The sequence below is a fragment of the Zingiber officinale genome, chromosome 1A (genome assembly GCF_018446385.1).
Source record: "Zingiber officinale cultivar Zhangliang chromosome 1A, Zo_v1.1, whole genome shotgun sequence".
Lineage (NCBI taxonomy): Eukaryota > Viridiplantae > Streptophyta > Magnoliopsida > Zingiberales > Zingiberaceae > Zingiber > Zingiber officinale.
Window position 1 is genome coordinate 187992926 of NC_055987.1, and position 16250 is coordinate 188009175.

Below are 16250 nucleotides of genomic sequence, written 5' to 3' on the forward strand. Positions count from 1 at the left end.
GGTCGGACTACACTCTCCTCTGGGTGGGCGGCTGACTTCCGAATCCTTATCATCGGATCATATATATATATATATATATATATATATATATATATATATATATATATATATATATATATATATATATATATATATATATATATATAATAAAAAGATCTTATAATACGAAACACATCAATATCTTTAAGTTGTTTAAAATAAGTTCGTCTAAACACTTTAACAGCTTATTTTAATATAAGACCTAACAACTTATAAACTCCTAAAATAGCTTATAAGTTGTACGAGCTTATAAGATGTTTTTAATAAGTTTAACCAAATATCCTTTAAGTCAAAGTTAACCAAATACTTGATAAGAAGTGAAAAGTCCAAGTGGATTATTGTTGATCGGATATTTGGCACTTAGAAGTCCAACAAAGAATTGATAAGGGAAAAAATCCAAAGGGGTTGTGATTGATCGAACACTTGGTGATCGGATATGACAAAAGGCCAAGTAGATCATGGTTAACTAGACACTTGGGTTATGAAGAACCGTACACTTGGCATGAGAAGTGAAAACTAAGTAGGTCAAGTTTGACCAGAAACTTGCAATGTGGATGACAACCTTAAATGGTTAGGGAGACTAGATGTTAGGCAAAAAATGGAAATTCCTACCATGTCACAAAAGACCGGATGTTACAGTGAGTGTAGAAGTCCAAACATGTCAGGAAAGACTAGATGTTTAGCATAGGAAAAGTCCTAATAAGTCAAGAGTGATCGGATGTTAAAGGCATGAAGTCCTGACTTATCAGGGTTGACCAATTGCCGAACAAAGAAAATCTTGATAGGTTGAGGTCAATCGAATACTAGACAAGATGAGAATATATCTTTGGTAAAACTAAAATAGGAGTATTAGTTGATTGATAGGGTGTAGCAATCGGTTTGCTATAGTAATTGTTATAGTAACTTTGGGGTTTATTACAATAACTGGTCTACGATTTTTTCCTATAATAGCAGTCAATTGTTGAGTTCCCACAATCAACTATTGGCATTGTAGTAGTGAATAAAATGTAACAACGAACATAGTATGCATAGCTACAATATCTGAGAAATGATGTCTGAAGTCCATTCTATGTGCACCATTAATCCTAGGCCTCTGATTTTCTTAACTTGGAGGTTATGATAAACAAGAACAATTGATATCGCTTTTTAGAGAATCCATGAGGTAGTGTCACTAATGCAGGACCAACCCAATATGTCCCCTTGAACTTCAAACGGTATAAATTTTGACTTGGAACTCGGCATCATCTGTCGTCACATGTGTATAATTTAAAAATCTACATTTAGGCCTAAATTCTGAGCCTAAACCGAGTACCCATAACTGTAACAAGGATTAACCCAATAGGGTACTTGTAACTGTCAATTTTTAGGCCCAAATTCCATCATTTAGGCCCTCAACTGAGCATCTAAAATTTTATTATTATTTTTAGTAATTTATATTTTCTTAGTATTTAGGATATTTTTAGTATTCCTAGTAATTATGGGTCGTAATTAGTCTATAACAACGTCCTGTTTTATTATTTTATATTTCTGTTAAAAGATTTTCTTTTTTGAAAATATTTCTTTTTTTCTTTACAATATTGGAATTGAGGCTCATATATTAAGATTTCTTTTCTTTCTTTTAAGATCTAGAGTCTATAGAAATACTTGTCTAGTTGTATGAGGATTAACCCCTATTTTATTAATAAAATTTCCTATTTTAGTAAATCTGATGAGTTTTCCTATTTTTTGCATTCTCTCTTCTTGAGCATACAATCTCCCCTCTTATTAGCCTACAGAATAATCGCTATCCTGTCCAGTGTCAGTCACTAACACTTTTGATGGTCAAACCTAAAATTAATGGCCTTGCTCCCATTTGATACATCTCATGCTTCATCAACAAATACATAAGTATTTATCTTCAACTTCTTCACGAATCATATGTTGTACTCTATTGGTCATAATATGTAAAATCTCTTTTTAAATTTCTAAAACGGTATCTTGGGCATTTTTTGGAGCATTCTCAAAAATAATTTCATCAATTTTTATACTCATTTTTACAAAAGCCTTCACCAATCCAAGAAAATTCGCACGATTAAATGAAGATAGAGATTCATTGTTAATGTCTCTAAAGACACAACCATGAATTATTTGCCAACGAATAGTTACAACTAAGGTTCTCAAACGCAAATAATTTTTCTCCTTTTCCTCTTTAGATTAGAGATGCATCATATCATCAATATGTTATGAGGTTCTCATCAAATTTTCAACACTTCCCCCACAGATAGTATGAGGCAAAGAAGTTGTAGAATCAATATGTCAAGAAATGCATATGTTTTCCTTAGTTTACCCTTTTCAAATTGTCAAATCCTTCAATGACCTGTGCTAAAATATTATACAAATTAACATCATTCAAAAAGAAAACAATAAAAATAATATGCTCTTATTTGTTGAAGGTGAATACTCCAACCAATGAAATTTTTATAACACTTTTTTTTATAGCCTACGATTCTAACTTCTAAATTTTGTACCTGAATACTCCAACATATTTGATAGCTCTAGATATCAATTGACGTCAGGCGGAAAAGTGATTATCCTGCGGGCTATATTGATTTTGTTGGTTCGACTTCGAATGTCGAAATTAATCGTCTAAAACTTATTGATTCAAAAAAATACCAAGAAATAAGAAAATAAATGACATTACTAAGAATATTATTAAACTAAAAATTTCTTCTGAAATCAACTAAATAATTGTTTAAATAGACCTAAAATTTTAAGATGCAAAATAAAAGAAAAAATTCTTAACCGAAAGAAAAAATTCTTAATATGAAGGAAAAAAAATCTTAACATTCTAAACAAACTCAAAATTCCAAAAATTGTAAAAGAGTAAAACAATTCTACAAAAGACAAAATCTTCAAATCATCTTGCATTAGAATATAATTGTATCCTGTTCGTTCAGCTGTGCTACACCATTAGTATTCAAAACAAAAATTGAAATGTAAGCATTACTAATGAAGAAGTTGGAGTATTTTCGGTTCTACACAATCTCTTAGTTTTAAATGGATAATAATAAGAAAGACGATAAAAAAAATTATCTTTATCGATATTATCATTCATATTCATAAAAAGATAGTCTTTTTTTCAATTGATATTCATGAAAAGATGTACAGATATTCATAAAAAGATAAAGTTTATAAATTATGCATGATGATTACGTTAAACATGTTAAAGATAGAATTGATGTCATTTTTAACTTTAAGCTTAAAATTAATCCACAACTTTCTCAAAGATAATATTTTTACATTCTCATGTTGGATATTGGGACCTTAAATGGACCAAAAACGATTTTGAGAAAGGAAGCCATCAATTGTTGAAAGTCGTAATTGACTTCAAAATTGAAATCTACGATTCGCGTAGATAGATTTAGACTATTAATTTACTCAAAACCGATTAAGGGTGAATGAGAAATTAATGTTTAAAGTCGACCCAAAATAACATTTATTATTCATTAATAAAGTGCATGGGAAAATAGTCTCACATCGGAAATTCTCGATGTGTATTCTCTACTTATTAATGAAGATGTGTTAATGGAGTTAACACAAAAATAAAGGACAGGTGCTCGCACCTATGAGCCCGCCACCCGCCACGTGCGCAATGGGCGCTTTGTAGGTGCACTTTGCACTTTACCTATGCGGCATCCTCGTGGGCAAAGAGAGATGACTAGACAGTTGACTTAGGGAATGGATGGCTACCGTTGATCAATGTTGATCAAATAGGTATGATGGATCGCTTGTAATGCGATCTAGAGCGTTGGATCGTAAAGAGTAACGATCTGACGGCTTGGGATGAGACTTGATCTGAAGTATCGAATCAATGGATCCAGATCCGATGGCCGATGACAATAGGCGGGATCTGAGGGTCACAACTCCTCAGATCTGATGGATGAGATTGAAGTGAGCTTGGTGAAGGGTTACAACCCTTCAGAATGGATGATCTAGATCGATCCAGCCCAAGGAACACATCCACTCACCCAAAGGACACTCAACCTCTTCTTTCAGTATAAATAGAACCCTCCAGATGATGGAATATTCACTCAATCCTCTCTTCTCTTCCTCAAGCATTCATCTCATCTTGTGCATTCAAGAGTCCAAGAAGTCTACTAGAAGGTTCGCTGGTCTCGGAAGTCGGAGTGCTACGATTCTGAGACGTTCGTCGTCGTTGTATCTTGGGAACGAATTGCAACAATCCGTTAAGCACCGTAGCGGAGCAATATCGTTTACGGAGATAGTGTCGAAACAGTCGTAAACGATATTTCGTGCAAACTGATATGGCTACCAACGACATTCCGACGGCCGTTCCGACAGCCATTCCGACAACCATTCCGCACGGATAAAAGCCGGAGAAATTCACCGGAACCGACTTCAAAAGATGGTAGCAGAAGATGCTGTTTTATCTAACAACGCTAAACCTTGTACGGTTTTTGCACGAAGACACGCCAGCCGCTACGGAAGGTAGTAAGGCTGCTAGCGATGCATGGTCTTACGGAGATTTTCTGTGCCGCAATTATATACTCAATGCCTTGGACAACACGTTATATAACGTATATTGTTCTCTGGAGACGGCGAAATCTTTGTGGGAATCCCTTGAGAAGAAATACAAGACCAAAAATGCTGGATTGAAGAAATTCATCGTTGGTCGGTTTCTGGATTTCAAGATGGTGGACTCAAAAAGCGTCTCATCTCAAGTCCAAGATATGCAATTAATACTGCATGATCTGGACGCCGAAGGCATGAAGCTGAACGAGACATTCGCAGTTGATGCGGTAATTGAGAAGCTCCCTCCGTCATGGAAGGACTTCAAGAATTACCTCAAGCACAAGCAAAAGGAGATGGGACTGGAAGACCTGATCCTGATGCTACGAATAGAGGAGGATAATCGAAAATTATCCGACTCTAAAGGAACCAAGCGGACTATTGACGAAATGTCCAACCTAGTCGAGCCAAACGTAAAAAAGCCAAAGCAGTTCAAGAAGAAGGCTCAAGTAAAGAAGTTCAAGGGCTCTTGCTACAACTGTGGAAAATCAGGACACATGTCCAAGGACTGCAAACGCCCGAAGAAGCCGACCAAGGGGCCAAAAGATGCTGCAAACCACGTCACAACCTCTCTTGAGGACTTGGATCTCACTGCGGTTGTGTTTGAATCCAATACAGTGGAGGATCGATACTGGAGCAACTCGTCATATCTGTTCAGATAAAGCGATGTTCTCCAAGTATACTCCGATAAATGGAAGGAAGCTCTATATGGGCAATTCCACGACATCTCCGATCGTCGGACTCGGAAAAGTTGTTCTGAAGATGACGTCTGGAAAGGAGCTAACTCTGATTGATGTGCTCCATGTTCCCGACATCAGAAAGAACCTAGTTTCTGGATCGGCACTTGTTAAGGCCGGGTTTAGACTAGTGTTCCAGTCCAACAACTTTGTCCTTACGAAGAATGGTGTCTTCATACGAAAGGGGTACTTTGAACAAAGTCTATTCAAAATGGTTGTAATGACTGTATTCCGAAAATTTGATGGTAATAAAATAATTGCTTCCAGCTATGTGGTTGAGTGTTTTAATTTGTGGCATGATCGACTCGGACATGTGCATAATAATACTCTCAAACGTCTCGTCAAATTAAATTTATTACCAAACGTCAATGTTGACGGAACACACAAATGTGAAGTGTGCGTGGAAGCGAAAATGACGAAACTACCTTTTCATTCGGTGGAAAGGACAACAACTCCTCTAGAGTTGATACATAGTGATCTATGTGACTTGAAATTTGTGCAAACTAGAGGAGGTAAAAAATATTTTATTACTTTTATCGATGACTGCACAAAGTTCTGTTATGTCTTTCTTTTAAGAAGTAAAGACGAAGCCCTAGAGGCATTCAGAACCTATAAAACAGAAGTTGAAAACCAACTTGACAAACAAATTAAAATAATTCGAAACGATAGAGGTGGAGAATATGGTGCACTGTTTGATGAATTTTGTACAGAATCTGGCATTATCCATCAAACAACGGCGCCTTACTCACCTCAATCAAACGGTGTTGCCGAACGTAAAAATCGGACACTAAAAAAATGATGAATGCCTTGTTGATAAATTCAGGCTTACCTCAAAACTTGTGGGGGGAAGCAATATTATCGGCAAATCACATTCTCAACAGAATCCCTCATAAGAAAAATGATAAAACTCCATATGAACTATGAAAATGCCGCGAGCCATCGTACAAATACCTGAAAGTGTGTGGGTGCTTGGCAAAGGTCGAAGTACCTAAACCAAAGCAAGTAAAGATCGGACCTAAAACGTTCGATGCGGTATTTGTTGGATATGCGCATAATAGTAGTGCATATCGTTTCCTAGTTCACAAATCAGACATTCCTGATATACATGTGGGAACAACCATAGAATCTCGGAATGTGATATTCTTTGAAAATGTATTCCCAAATAAAAAGGGAAACGTTGAAAGTGATAACAACGGAAGTTCAAATAAAAATGACGTTATCGAACTTAGCTGTTATAAAAGGACTATTGACGAACAAAGTGAAGAGCCACGTCGTAGCAAACGGGCTAGAGTTGAGAAATCGTTCGGGCCAGATTTCATGACTTTCATGTCAGAAATGGAACCAAGAACATTAAGTGAAGCTCTCTCTAGACCTGATGCTCCAATGTGGAAAGAAGCTGTCAATAGTGAAATTGAGTCTATCATGAATAATCATACTTGGGAATTAGTAGACCTTCCTTCTGGTAATAAACCATTAGGTTGTAAGTGGATACTAAAACGTAAGTATAAAGCTGATGGATCAATTGACAAGTATAAGGCCAGACTTGTAGCCAAGGGGTACAAGCAAGAGGAAGACCTTAATTACTTCGATACATACTCACCGGTGACAAGGATTACGTCCATACGAGTGCTAATAGCTATTGCAGCACTGTATGACCTTGAAATACATCAAATGGATGTTAAGACTGCGTTCTTAAATGGTGAGTTGGAAGAAGAAATTTATATAGAGCAACCCGAAGGGTTCATGGCTCCTGGAAATGAGAAAAATGTGTGTCGACTTGTTAAGTCGTTGTACAGACTTAAGCAAACGCCTAAACAATGGCACGAAAAATTTGACAAAGTAATGCTGTCAAACGAATTCAGAATAAATGAATGTGACAAATGCATTTATGTCAAAAACACACCTGAAGACTATGTAATTGCCTGTCTATACGTAGACAACATGCTAATAATGGGCAGTGATCATGATGTAATCATGACTACAAAGAAAATGTTGACCAGAAATTTTGATATGAAAGATATGGGTCAAGCAGATGTTATATTGGGAATTAAAATTCTCAGGACATCAGAAGGGATAGTTTTAACACAATCCCATTATGTAGAATCTGTATTGAAAAAATTCAATGCGTACGATCTCTCTACAGTGAAAACACCTATGGATCTAAGTCAACACTTAGCGAAAAACCTTGGTGAGACCATATCGCAGTTGGAATATTCTCGGATAATAGGCAGTTTGATGTATCTCACAAACTGCACACGTCCAGATATTGCCTGTACGGTCAACAAACTGAGTCGTTTTACGAGTAATCCAAACGACATCCATTGGAAAGCATTGATGCGAGTTCTCAGATATTTGAAATATACTATGAATTATGGATTACATTATGGAAAATATCCCGCTGTGTTGGAAGGATATTGTGATGCTAATTGGATATCAGATACAACAGACTCCAAATCCACTAGTGGATATGTATTCACGATCGGTGGGGGAGCAGTATCTTGGAAATCCACTAAGCAGACTTGCATTACTCGATCAACTATGGAATCCGAGTTTATAGCACTAGACAAAGCAGCTGAGGAAGCTGAATGGCTGCGGAATTTCTTGGAAGATATTCCGAGCTGGATGAAACCTGTGCCTGCCATACTAATCCACTGTGATAGTCAATCGGCGATTGGAAGGGCACAGAGTAATATGTATAATGGGAAGTCACGACATATACGTCGTAGACATAATACCATTAGGCAGTTGATCTCGAATGGAGTGATTGCAATCGACTATGTTAAGTCCAAAGATAATTTGGCAGATCCTCTAACAAGGGAGTTAAGTCGAGATCAAGTATACTGCTCATCAAGAGGAATGAGATTAAAAATCTACAACTGAAAACGACTGTAGCGGTAACCCAACCTTGTTGACTGGAGATCCCAAGATCTTGGTTCAATGGGACAACGAAGTTACAGAAGTTGTGGTCCAGCACATTAGATAGTTTATCTCTATCCCAATCCTAGGATGAATTTGTGCTGTCATACCTCATGTAGTGAGGTTAAGCTTATGCTTTTAGTGACTTCTATACCTGATAAGGTGGAGTATGGTAGGATACTCTTGATAGAAGTGTCACCTATGTGAGTGTGAAGACAGGCCGCTTCAATGAAACACTCATGAATCTAAGATGGTATCCATGGGCGAAACGGAACCAACCATGAGAACCTAAAGTAGGTGAGATAGATCTCTGTGTGGGTGTTATTGTCTAAGTATACACCAACAGCTGAGCAGCTCAAGACATCACGTTCACTGCGTAGCCTAGTATACTCGATAGCATTTCACTATGGAAGGTTCAAAGCCACAAGCTACCTCTCCCGATGCAGTGACTTATCGATTGGACTCTTGTAAAGTGTCAGCATGCATACACGCATTGCATTAATTTCCATTCATGTGGGGGATTGTTGGATATTGGGGCCTTAAATGGACCAAAAATGATTTTGAGGAAGGAAGCCATCAATTGTTGAAAGTCGTAATTGACTTCAAAATTGAAATCTACGATTCGCGTAGATAGATTTAGACTATTAATTTGCTCAAAACCGATTAAGGGTGAATGAGAAATTAATATTTAAAGTCGGCTCAAAATAACATTTATTATTCATTAATAAAGTGCATGGGAGAATAGTCCCATATCGGAAATTCTCGATGTGTATTCTCTACTTATTAATGAAGATATGTTAATGGAGTTAACACAAAAATAAAGGACAGGTGCTCCCTTAACCCAGGGCGAGCAGGTGCTCGCACCTGTGAGCCCGCCACGTGCGCAATGGGCGCTTTGTAGGCGCACTTTGCACTTTACCTATGCGACATCCTCGTGGGCAAAGAGAGATGACTGGACAGTTGACTTAGGGAATGGATGGCTACCGTTAATCAACGTTGATCAAATAGGTATGATGGATCGCTTTTAATGCGATCTAGAGCGTTGGATCGCAAAGAGTAACGATCTGATGGCTTGGGATGAGACTTGATCTGATGCATCGAATCAATGGATCCAGATCCGATGACCGATGACCGATGACAATAGGCGGGATCTGAGGGTCACAACTCCTCAGATCTGATGGATGAGATTGAAGTGGGCTTGGTGAAGGGTTACAACCCTTCAGAATGGATGATCTAGATCGATCCAGCCCAAGGAACACATCCACTCATCCAAAGGACACTCAACCTCTTCTTTCAGTATAAATAGAACCCTCCAGATGATGGAATATTCACTCAATCCTCTCTTCTCTTCCTCAAGCATTCATCTCATCTTGTGCATTCAAGAGTCCAAGAAGTCTACTAGAAAGTTCGCTGGTCTCGGAAGTCGGAGTGCTACGATTCCGAGACGTTCGTCGTAATTGTATCTTGGGAACGAATTGCAACAATCCGTTAAGCACCGTAGCGGAGCAATATCGTTTACGGAGATAGTGTCGAACACTAGCCTCGATGATGAATTTGCATACTCCAGAAGCTACCCGGGAATAACATCTCATAGATAATGATTTTCGTTAATAGTTATTTTGTCTAATAATAAGCAAGATTTAGAAGGTTTCAAATTAAAAGGTTTCCAATTAAAAGTTAAAATTTTAAATTTACAACTCCGGCGCTGGCTTTGGCAACGTCATCGTCTACGGCAACTTCCTCCGAGCCGGGATCGGGCTTGACTCGACCATCGTCGGCCGAAACCAGGGCATGGGAGTGGCTCGAGCTTGGCCGACAACTCCGGCAATACAATGGCAGCTCCCTCGGCCTGCAGGGGCTGTTCCCGGTCGCCCCACTGGGGACCGTGTTCGAACAGCACGACAAATTTAATATGTTGATGAAATCTAACATACTAAATTTCATCAACATTTTTATGGAAAGATAAATTCATTTATATATATTCACTTGATCTTATTAAATGGGCCTTCTAAATTTGGGCTGTCCAATCAGAAGCCTAATACACAAGGAACAGCACGACCGACTTACTAGATTCTGACATCGACGCTCCAATCTCATCCCTCTGCCACGTGTTCTCCTTCCCCGCCCCAAACATCATCGCCGACGCGTCATTCCTCACCAAGCCGCCACCGTTCCGAAGCACGACACGTTTGACGCATGTCGTCTCGGCGGACACTCAGACGCCTTGAGGACGCCTCTGAAGCAATGAGGAGACGGGTGCACAATGGGTGAAACCACAATGGGCTTTACTATTTTAGCCAAAATTAGGGAATGGCGCCGACACGGTTCCCGCGCAATTCCCACCGGATTTTGAACCCGGCACGTGGAAACGCGTTTCCAGATAAGAGAGTGTGGCAGGTCCCACCGCCATTCCTGGCTTCCACGAGGCCTCCTTCGTAGCTTCCGGAGAACGCCAGAGCCGCGAGGCCGCCCGCTATATAACCACCAACACTCCATCCCCCAAAATTTCCACCTTGATTTTCAATCCAAAAGAAAATATAAATGGAGGTGATGAGGCTGAAGGTGGAGCTGCGATGCGAGGCGGAGGAGGAGGAGGAGGAGATGGCGACGACGGCGTGCGGGTGGGAGACGCCGAAGAGGGCGGAGTGCCGGATACCGACGCCGGTCCGCTGCCCGGCGCCGCCCAAGAAGAAGGCGCTGGTGGCGGCGGCGGGGTTCGGGAAGAGGAGAGAGCCGCCGAAGAATGGGTATTTCCACCCGCCCGATCTCGAGGCGGTGTTCACATTGGGGCCCAGGAGAGGAGCCTGTGCGTGAGTCAAAGCAAGCAGAGACGTTCGTTCTTTCTTCTCTCCTGTAAATGATCAACAGCGACCACTGCAGTGGCGCTCTGCTTGTGATCGCGTCAGGGTAGATTAGATTTGTATCTTCTTCCGTACGTAGTTAGGATTATATTCTGCATTAGCTATTTAAGCACGAGTCGTTTTGCTTTCGCTTGCTAGTTAATTAAGCCTTGTAACTTTATGTACTTCCAACTTTCACAGATTTTGAATACACGTGGCCTTCGTCTCATATTTGCTCCTTATGGATTTCGATATATTGTATTTGCATGGTTTAATTACTTTCATAAAGGTACATTTCTTTTAAGGGAGTGGACATTATAATCTCCACTCACAAAAGGAGAAGAGAGAGGGGGCATGTTCAGAAGCGTTCATTCCTCTCCTATGTTTTTCAAACGATAATAATCTATTTTTGTATATATTTTTTTCACGGTTTAAGTTTGTATTTTATATTATTTTATGGAAAAATTTGTATGCAGTCCTCATTGTAAACAAATCTCTACATGCAGTCTCCATCCATGAAAATCTTTATTTTTATTCCCCAGTCAAACATATTTACCTAATTGCCTATGATATTTTTAGGTACAAAAAGTCCAAAAATCAGTACAAATCTTCTTAAATTCAGTATATTAAATTAGAATTTAGTATATTTTCTATCAAATTGAGTACGCTTTTTTTTTCACCTCAAAATATATTCAATTTTAATTTAATGTACTGAATTTAATAGGAATTATACTTATTTTTAGACTATTGTACCGAAAAATATGAGAATTAATTTCGATAGAAAATATACTAGATCCTAGTCTAGAATATTAAATTATAGTGTAACGTGCTGAATTTAACAAAGAATTATACTTATTTTTAGATTTTTTTATACCTAAAAAATAAGAGAGATAATTTTGATAGAAAATATACTCGATTTTTAATATAAAGTACTGATTTTAAAAAGAATTATACTCGTTTTTGGACTTTTTGTACTCAATTTTAGACTTTTTGTACCTAAAAAAATCTGAGGGGCAATTTAGGTATCAATATTTACATGAGGGAGTTGAAACAAGTAATACTTTGCATGCAGGGAGTGGAAACAAAATTTTTTGAACATGAGAATTGCATGCAAAGTTAACATTGTGATTGGAGATTTTTCTCTAATTTACCGTTATTTTATTTATTTATAATTTATTTATTTGTTTAATTTATATTAAATTTAAAAAATTTTAAAATTTATAACGGTTAATTTCAAATTCTATCTATAAATATCATACATATTTTTATTTTAATTCACTACACTCTCCAATTCTACTCTCTAATATTTTCTCTATCTATTTTTTAAACTCTTACAATTTTATTTTCTATTAAAATAGATAAAAATAATAGGATATTTTTATAAATTTTTTGAACTCTACGAACAATCAGTAAGAATATTTATCTTCCCAAAATCTACAAATTTCACACAATTATTAATATCCACATCCATTATCAAATATATCGTTTCCTTCATAAAACTTTAAAATTTTCAAGATTTTAAAAATTTTATGAATCATCCAAATTATGCCCTCAAAGTCCATATCAACCGCTTCCAGCCGAATATTGAAAAAACATGAGTCATCCGTATTTCACGTCGTTAGTTGTTCATAGATATGGTACACCACACATAACTAGTATGTCTTTCACATCTTCGATGTCGAATGAACCTCCAACTTCAACTTTTGCCTCGAAGACTCAATTTTCCAACCGTGAATTCCCAATTGAGGTGGTCAATTTTTTTTTAAAAAAAAATAATTTCGAATGCTGAGGGTACAAGAAAGCGTTCAAGTTGGACAAAGGTTGAAGACGAAGTCTTAGTGAGAAGTTTTGTCACTATCAGCGTTGATTCAATAATCGACAATGATCAAAAGGCAAATGCTTTTTGGGGACGTGTTGCGTGCTACTACAATGAGAATCGTTCCTCAAGTTCAAACATCAAAAGTACAAATGTTATATGGTCATACAATACAATTCAAAAGAAGGTATATCGATTCAACGCAAATTACAATAGTATTTACAGTTCATATCGAAGTGGTCACAGTGACGAAAATATATTGAGGTTTGCGTATGAAAAATATCGATCCGAAAACAATGGTGTTGCATTCAATCTCGAGTATGTGTGGAGAATTGTCAAAGATCGTCCAATATTTACTCCACAATCCGATCACTTTATTGCCACAATGAAGATGACAACATCAGAGTCGAGAGCAAGTAACACCTGCTCCAACCAAGATGTGAGCATAGATCTGGATGATAAAGATACTCATCCAATAGGACAGAAGATAGCATAAAGAAAGGAAAAAGACAAAGTAAAATTGACCATGGAAGATTTGACAGTAAACTACAATAATATTTTTGCAAAGTCACTGAGTACACAAGCATGAAGAAATTCAAAGTCGATCTGAAACAAAAACAACTTGAAGTAGAGGAGATTAAGATAAAAGTTGCCTTATCCAAATTTGAAGCTAAGAATCATGAGTTGAAGGAATATGAAATCTTAAACAAAGACACCTCACAGATGACAAAGGAGTAGTTTATTTTACATGAATGTATATGCTAGGATATTAGATCGAGATGGAATATATCTAAATTGTTTACTCAATGTCATTTTCTAATATTATTGTATTTTGGAGTGATTATAATTTTTAATTATTGTATTTCTTATTTCGATTAATGTAATTTTTAATTATCATAATTTTGAAAACTAATCATTGTAAACTAGTCGTTGGAAACTAGTCGTTACAAATTAACTGTTATAAACTAGCCATTACAAACTAACTATTGAAAACTAGTCGTTACAACTAGCCGTTATAAACTAGTCATTACAAACTAGACGTTGCATGAGAAAAACAATATATATAGACACATTGTGCTACGAGATTTTCATTTGACTATTATACCATTTCGCAAACACATATACTAAGACGTGTTTCCTCCAAAAATATTTCATTCTACAAGCAGCTCTAGCTCAAGTTCCAGCTTGATAAGCGAAGATGAAGTCCATGCTAAAATCGATGAGCAAGCTTATGATCCGGGTGAAGAACTGATGTTATTGGTTCTTCAACAACACCAACAACTTATGGAGGCATATCAGAGGAGGGAAACACACAAAAGAAGAAGATTTCTCTAAAGAAATCATAAAGCCGAGCATAAGAGGCTCGTCAATGATTATTTATCTATAAACTCGATGTATCACGATGAATTATTTCGAAGACGATTTCGAATGCAAAGAGAGTTATTTCTTCGCATAGTAAATATGAGAATCATTCAGTGTTTTTTCAACATAGGGACGATGTTGTGCGAAGAAAAGAGTTGTCACCACTACAAAAATGCACCGCTGTGATTCGTCAACTGGCTTACATAGTCCCCACCGACCATCTTGAGGAGTACCTACGTATGAGTGAATCAACTGTCATTCTGTGTCTTTTCAAATTCTGCGAATATATGGTTGAAATTTTGGTGATAAGTACTTGAGAAGGCCAAATGTTGATGATATTTAACGTCTTCTTCAAATGCATAATGAGATATATGGCTTCCCTAGCATGTTGGGTAGCTTTAATTGTATGGACTGGAAATGGAAAAATTGTCTAGTTGCTTGGAAAGATCAATTTACAAGGGGGCGTGGGTCACCAACAATCGTGCTTGAAGCGATCGCGTCTCATTACTTGTGGATATGGCAAGCATTCTTTGGGGTCACCGGTTCACGTAACAATATTAACGTGTTATATGAATCTCCCATATTCAACAACTTCTTGCAAAGAAATGCACCGAAGATTAATTTCACAATGAATGGAACTACATATACAAAGGGTTATTATCTAATAGATAAAAATATATCCCGAGTGGGCTATTTTCGTTAAAGCTTTTCCTTGTTCGGAGGATCCCAAGAGGAAGTTGTTTAAAGAAAGATAGGAGTTTGCAAGAAAAGATGTCGAAGAGACATTTATGGGGCTCCAATCTCGATGGACGATTATTAGAGGTCTAACTCATTATTGGTATAGGAAAAAGTTAAAATAAATCATGTTAGCATGCATTATTTTGAATAACATGATTGATGAGGATGAGGGAGGTCACATGACAAATTGGTACAATGATGAAGGTGACGAACCCGCACAACCTATCTATGGCTCAAACCAAGGATTTCATGATTATCTTCGGATAAATTCTGAGCTACAACTTTTGCGCGACTTAGCTGAACATATCTGGGGCAATACAACAATAATTTATGAATTAGTATTTCTTATATGTTATTTTTAATTTCATCACAGTGTGGTTTATTTTGAGTTATTGTTGCATTTCAATTTCATAATTACATGGTAATTTTAAATAAATTTTGTTTTCTCAATTTTATAATTTTATTCGCTCAGTTGTCTTAAGGCATGTCCACGTCTTATGCCAAATCTTCTTCTGGTTTGACTGCTTCAGGTTCTCTTCAAGGGAAAATACAACAGAAGAAGTATTTAGATAAGGTGTGTCCACGCTTCGATTAATACTTCTTTTGTTATGATATTTCTCAGTAACATCTATTTTATTTAATAAATATATTTTTAAAAATAATATATATTTTTTTAAAATAGTAAAGTTATTTTTAAAAAATAAGATTATTATTAAAAATAATAATAGTAATTAAAATATTTTAAAACATATTTAAAATATATATATTTAATATCATATAATTTTAAGATAATTGAGTGAACTGTAGGATCCATGTTAGTGTTAAAAAAAAAGAATGAAAGAGATATATTATTATAATAAATATATGATAGTGGGCTATATTATTTTTAATAAGATATGAATATTATAACAAGAGTGGATTATAGATGCTCTCGAATTTATTCATGTCATGTCATCATAGCATGTCACATCATCATCATGTAAAAAAAATCATACCTAATCTGACATATTTCTCTATAAAAAATATCTAAATAATCATTTCTTTAATATATTTATTTTATCTTACATATAAATAAAATTTAAATTTATAAATTATCACTAAATAATATTAATAATTAAAAATAAATTACATTAAATAAAAAATATAAATTTTTTTATTTTATTTTAATTTAAAAATTATTTAAATTTAAAAAAAAACAACTTTCCGAAAATGCTGGAGTTCCAGCCACTATGG

General features: G+C 36.3%; 1 protein-coding gene across 1 annotated transcript; it reads left to right on the plus strand.

Moving 5' to 3' along the window:
* The first annotated feature begins 10761 nt into the window (after nucleotides 1-10761).
* LOC122013563 (cyclin-dependent protein kinase inhibitor SMR4-like) lies at nucleotides 10762-11330 on the plus strand. The gene has a single exon (XM_042569826.1). It carries the CDS (start codon nucleotides 10803-10805, stop codon nucleotides 11073-11075), a length of 273 nt encoding a protein of 90 aa, XP_042425760.1. The 5' UTR covers nucleotides 10762-10802; the 3' UTR covers nucleotides 11076-11330.
* The last annotated feature ends 4920 nt before the right edge of the window (nucleotides 11331-16250 follow it).

Excerpts from the sequence above, each read along its gene's own strand:
- LOC122013563 (XM_042569826.1), top strand. The coding sequence starts at position 10,803 with ATGGAGGTGATGAGGCTGAAGGTGGAGCTGCGATGCGAGGCGGAGGAG.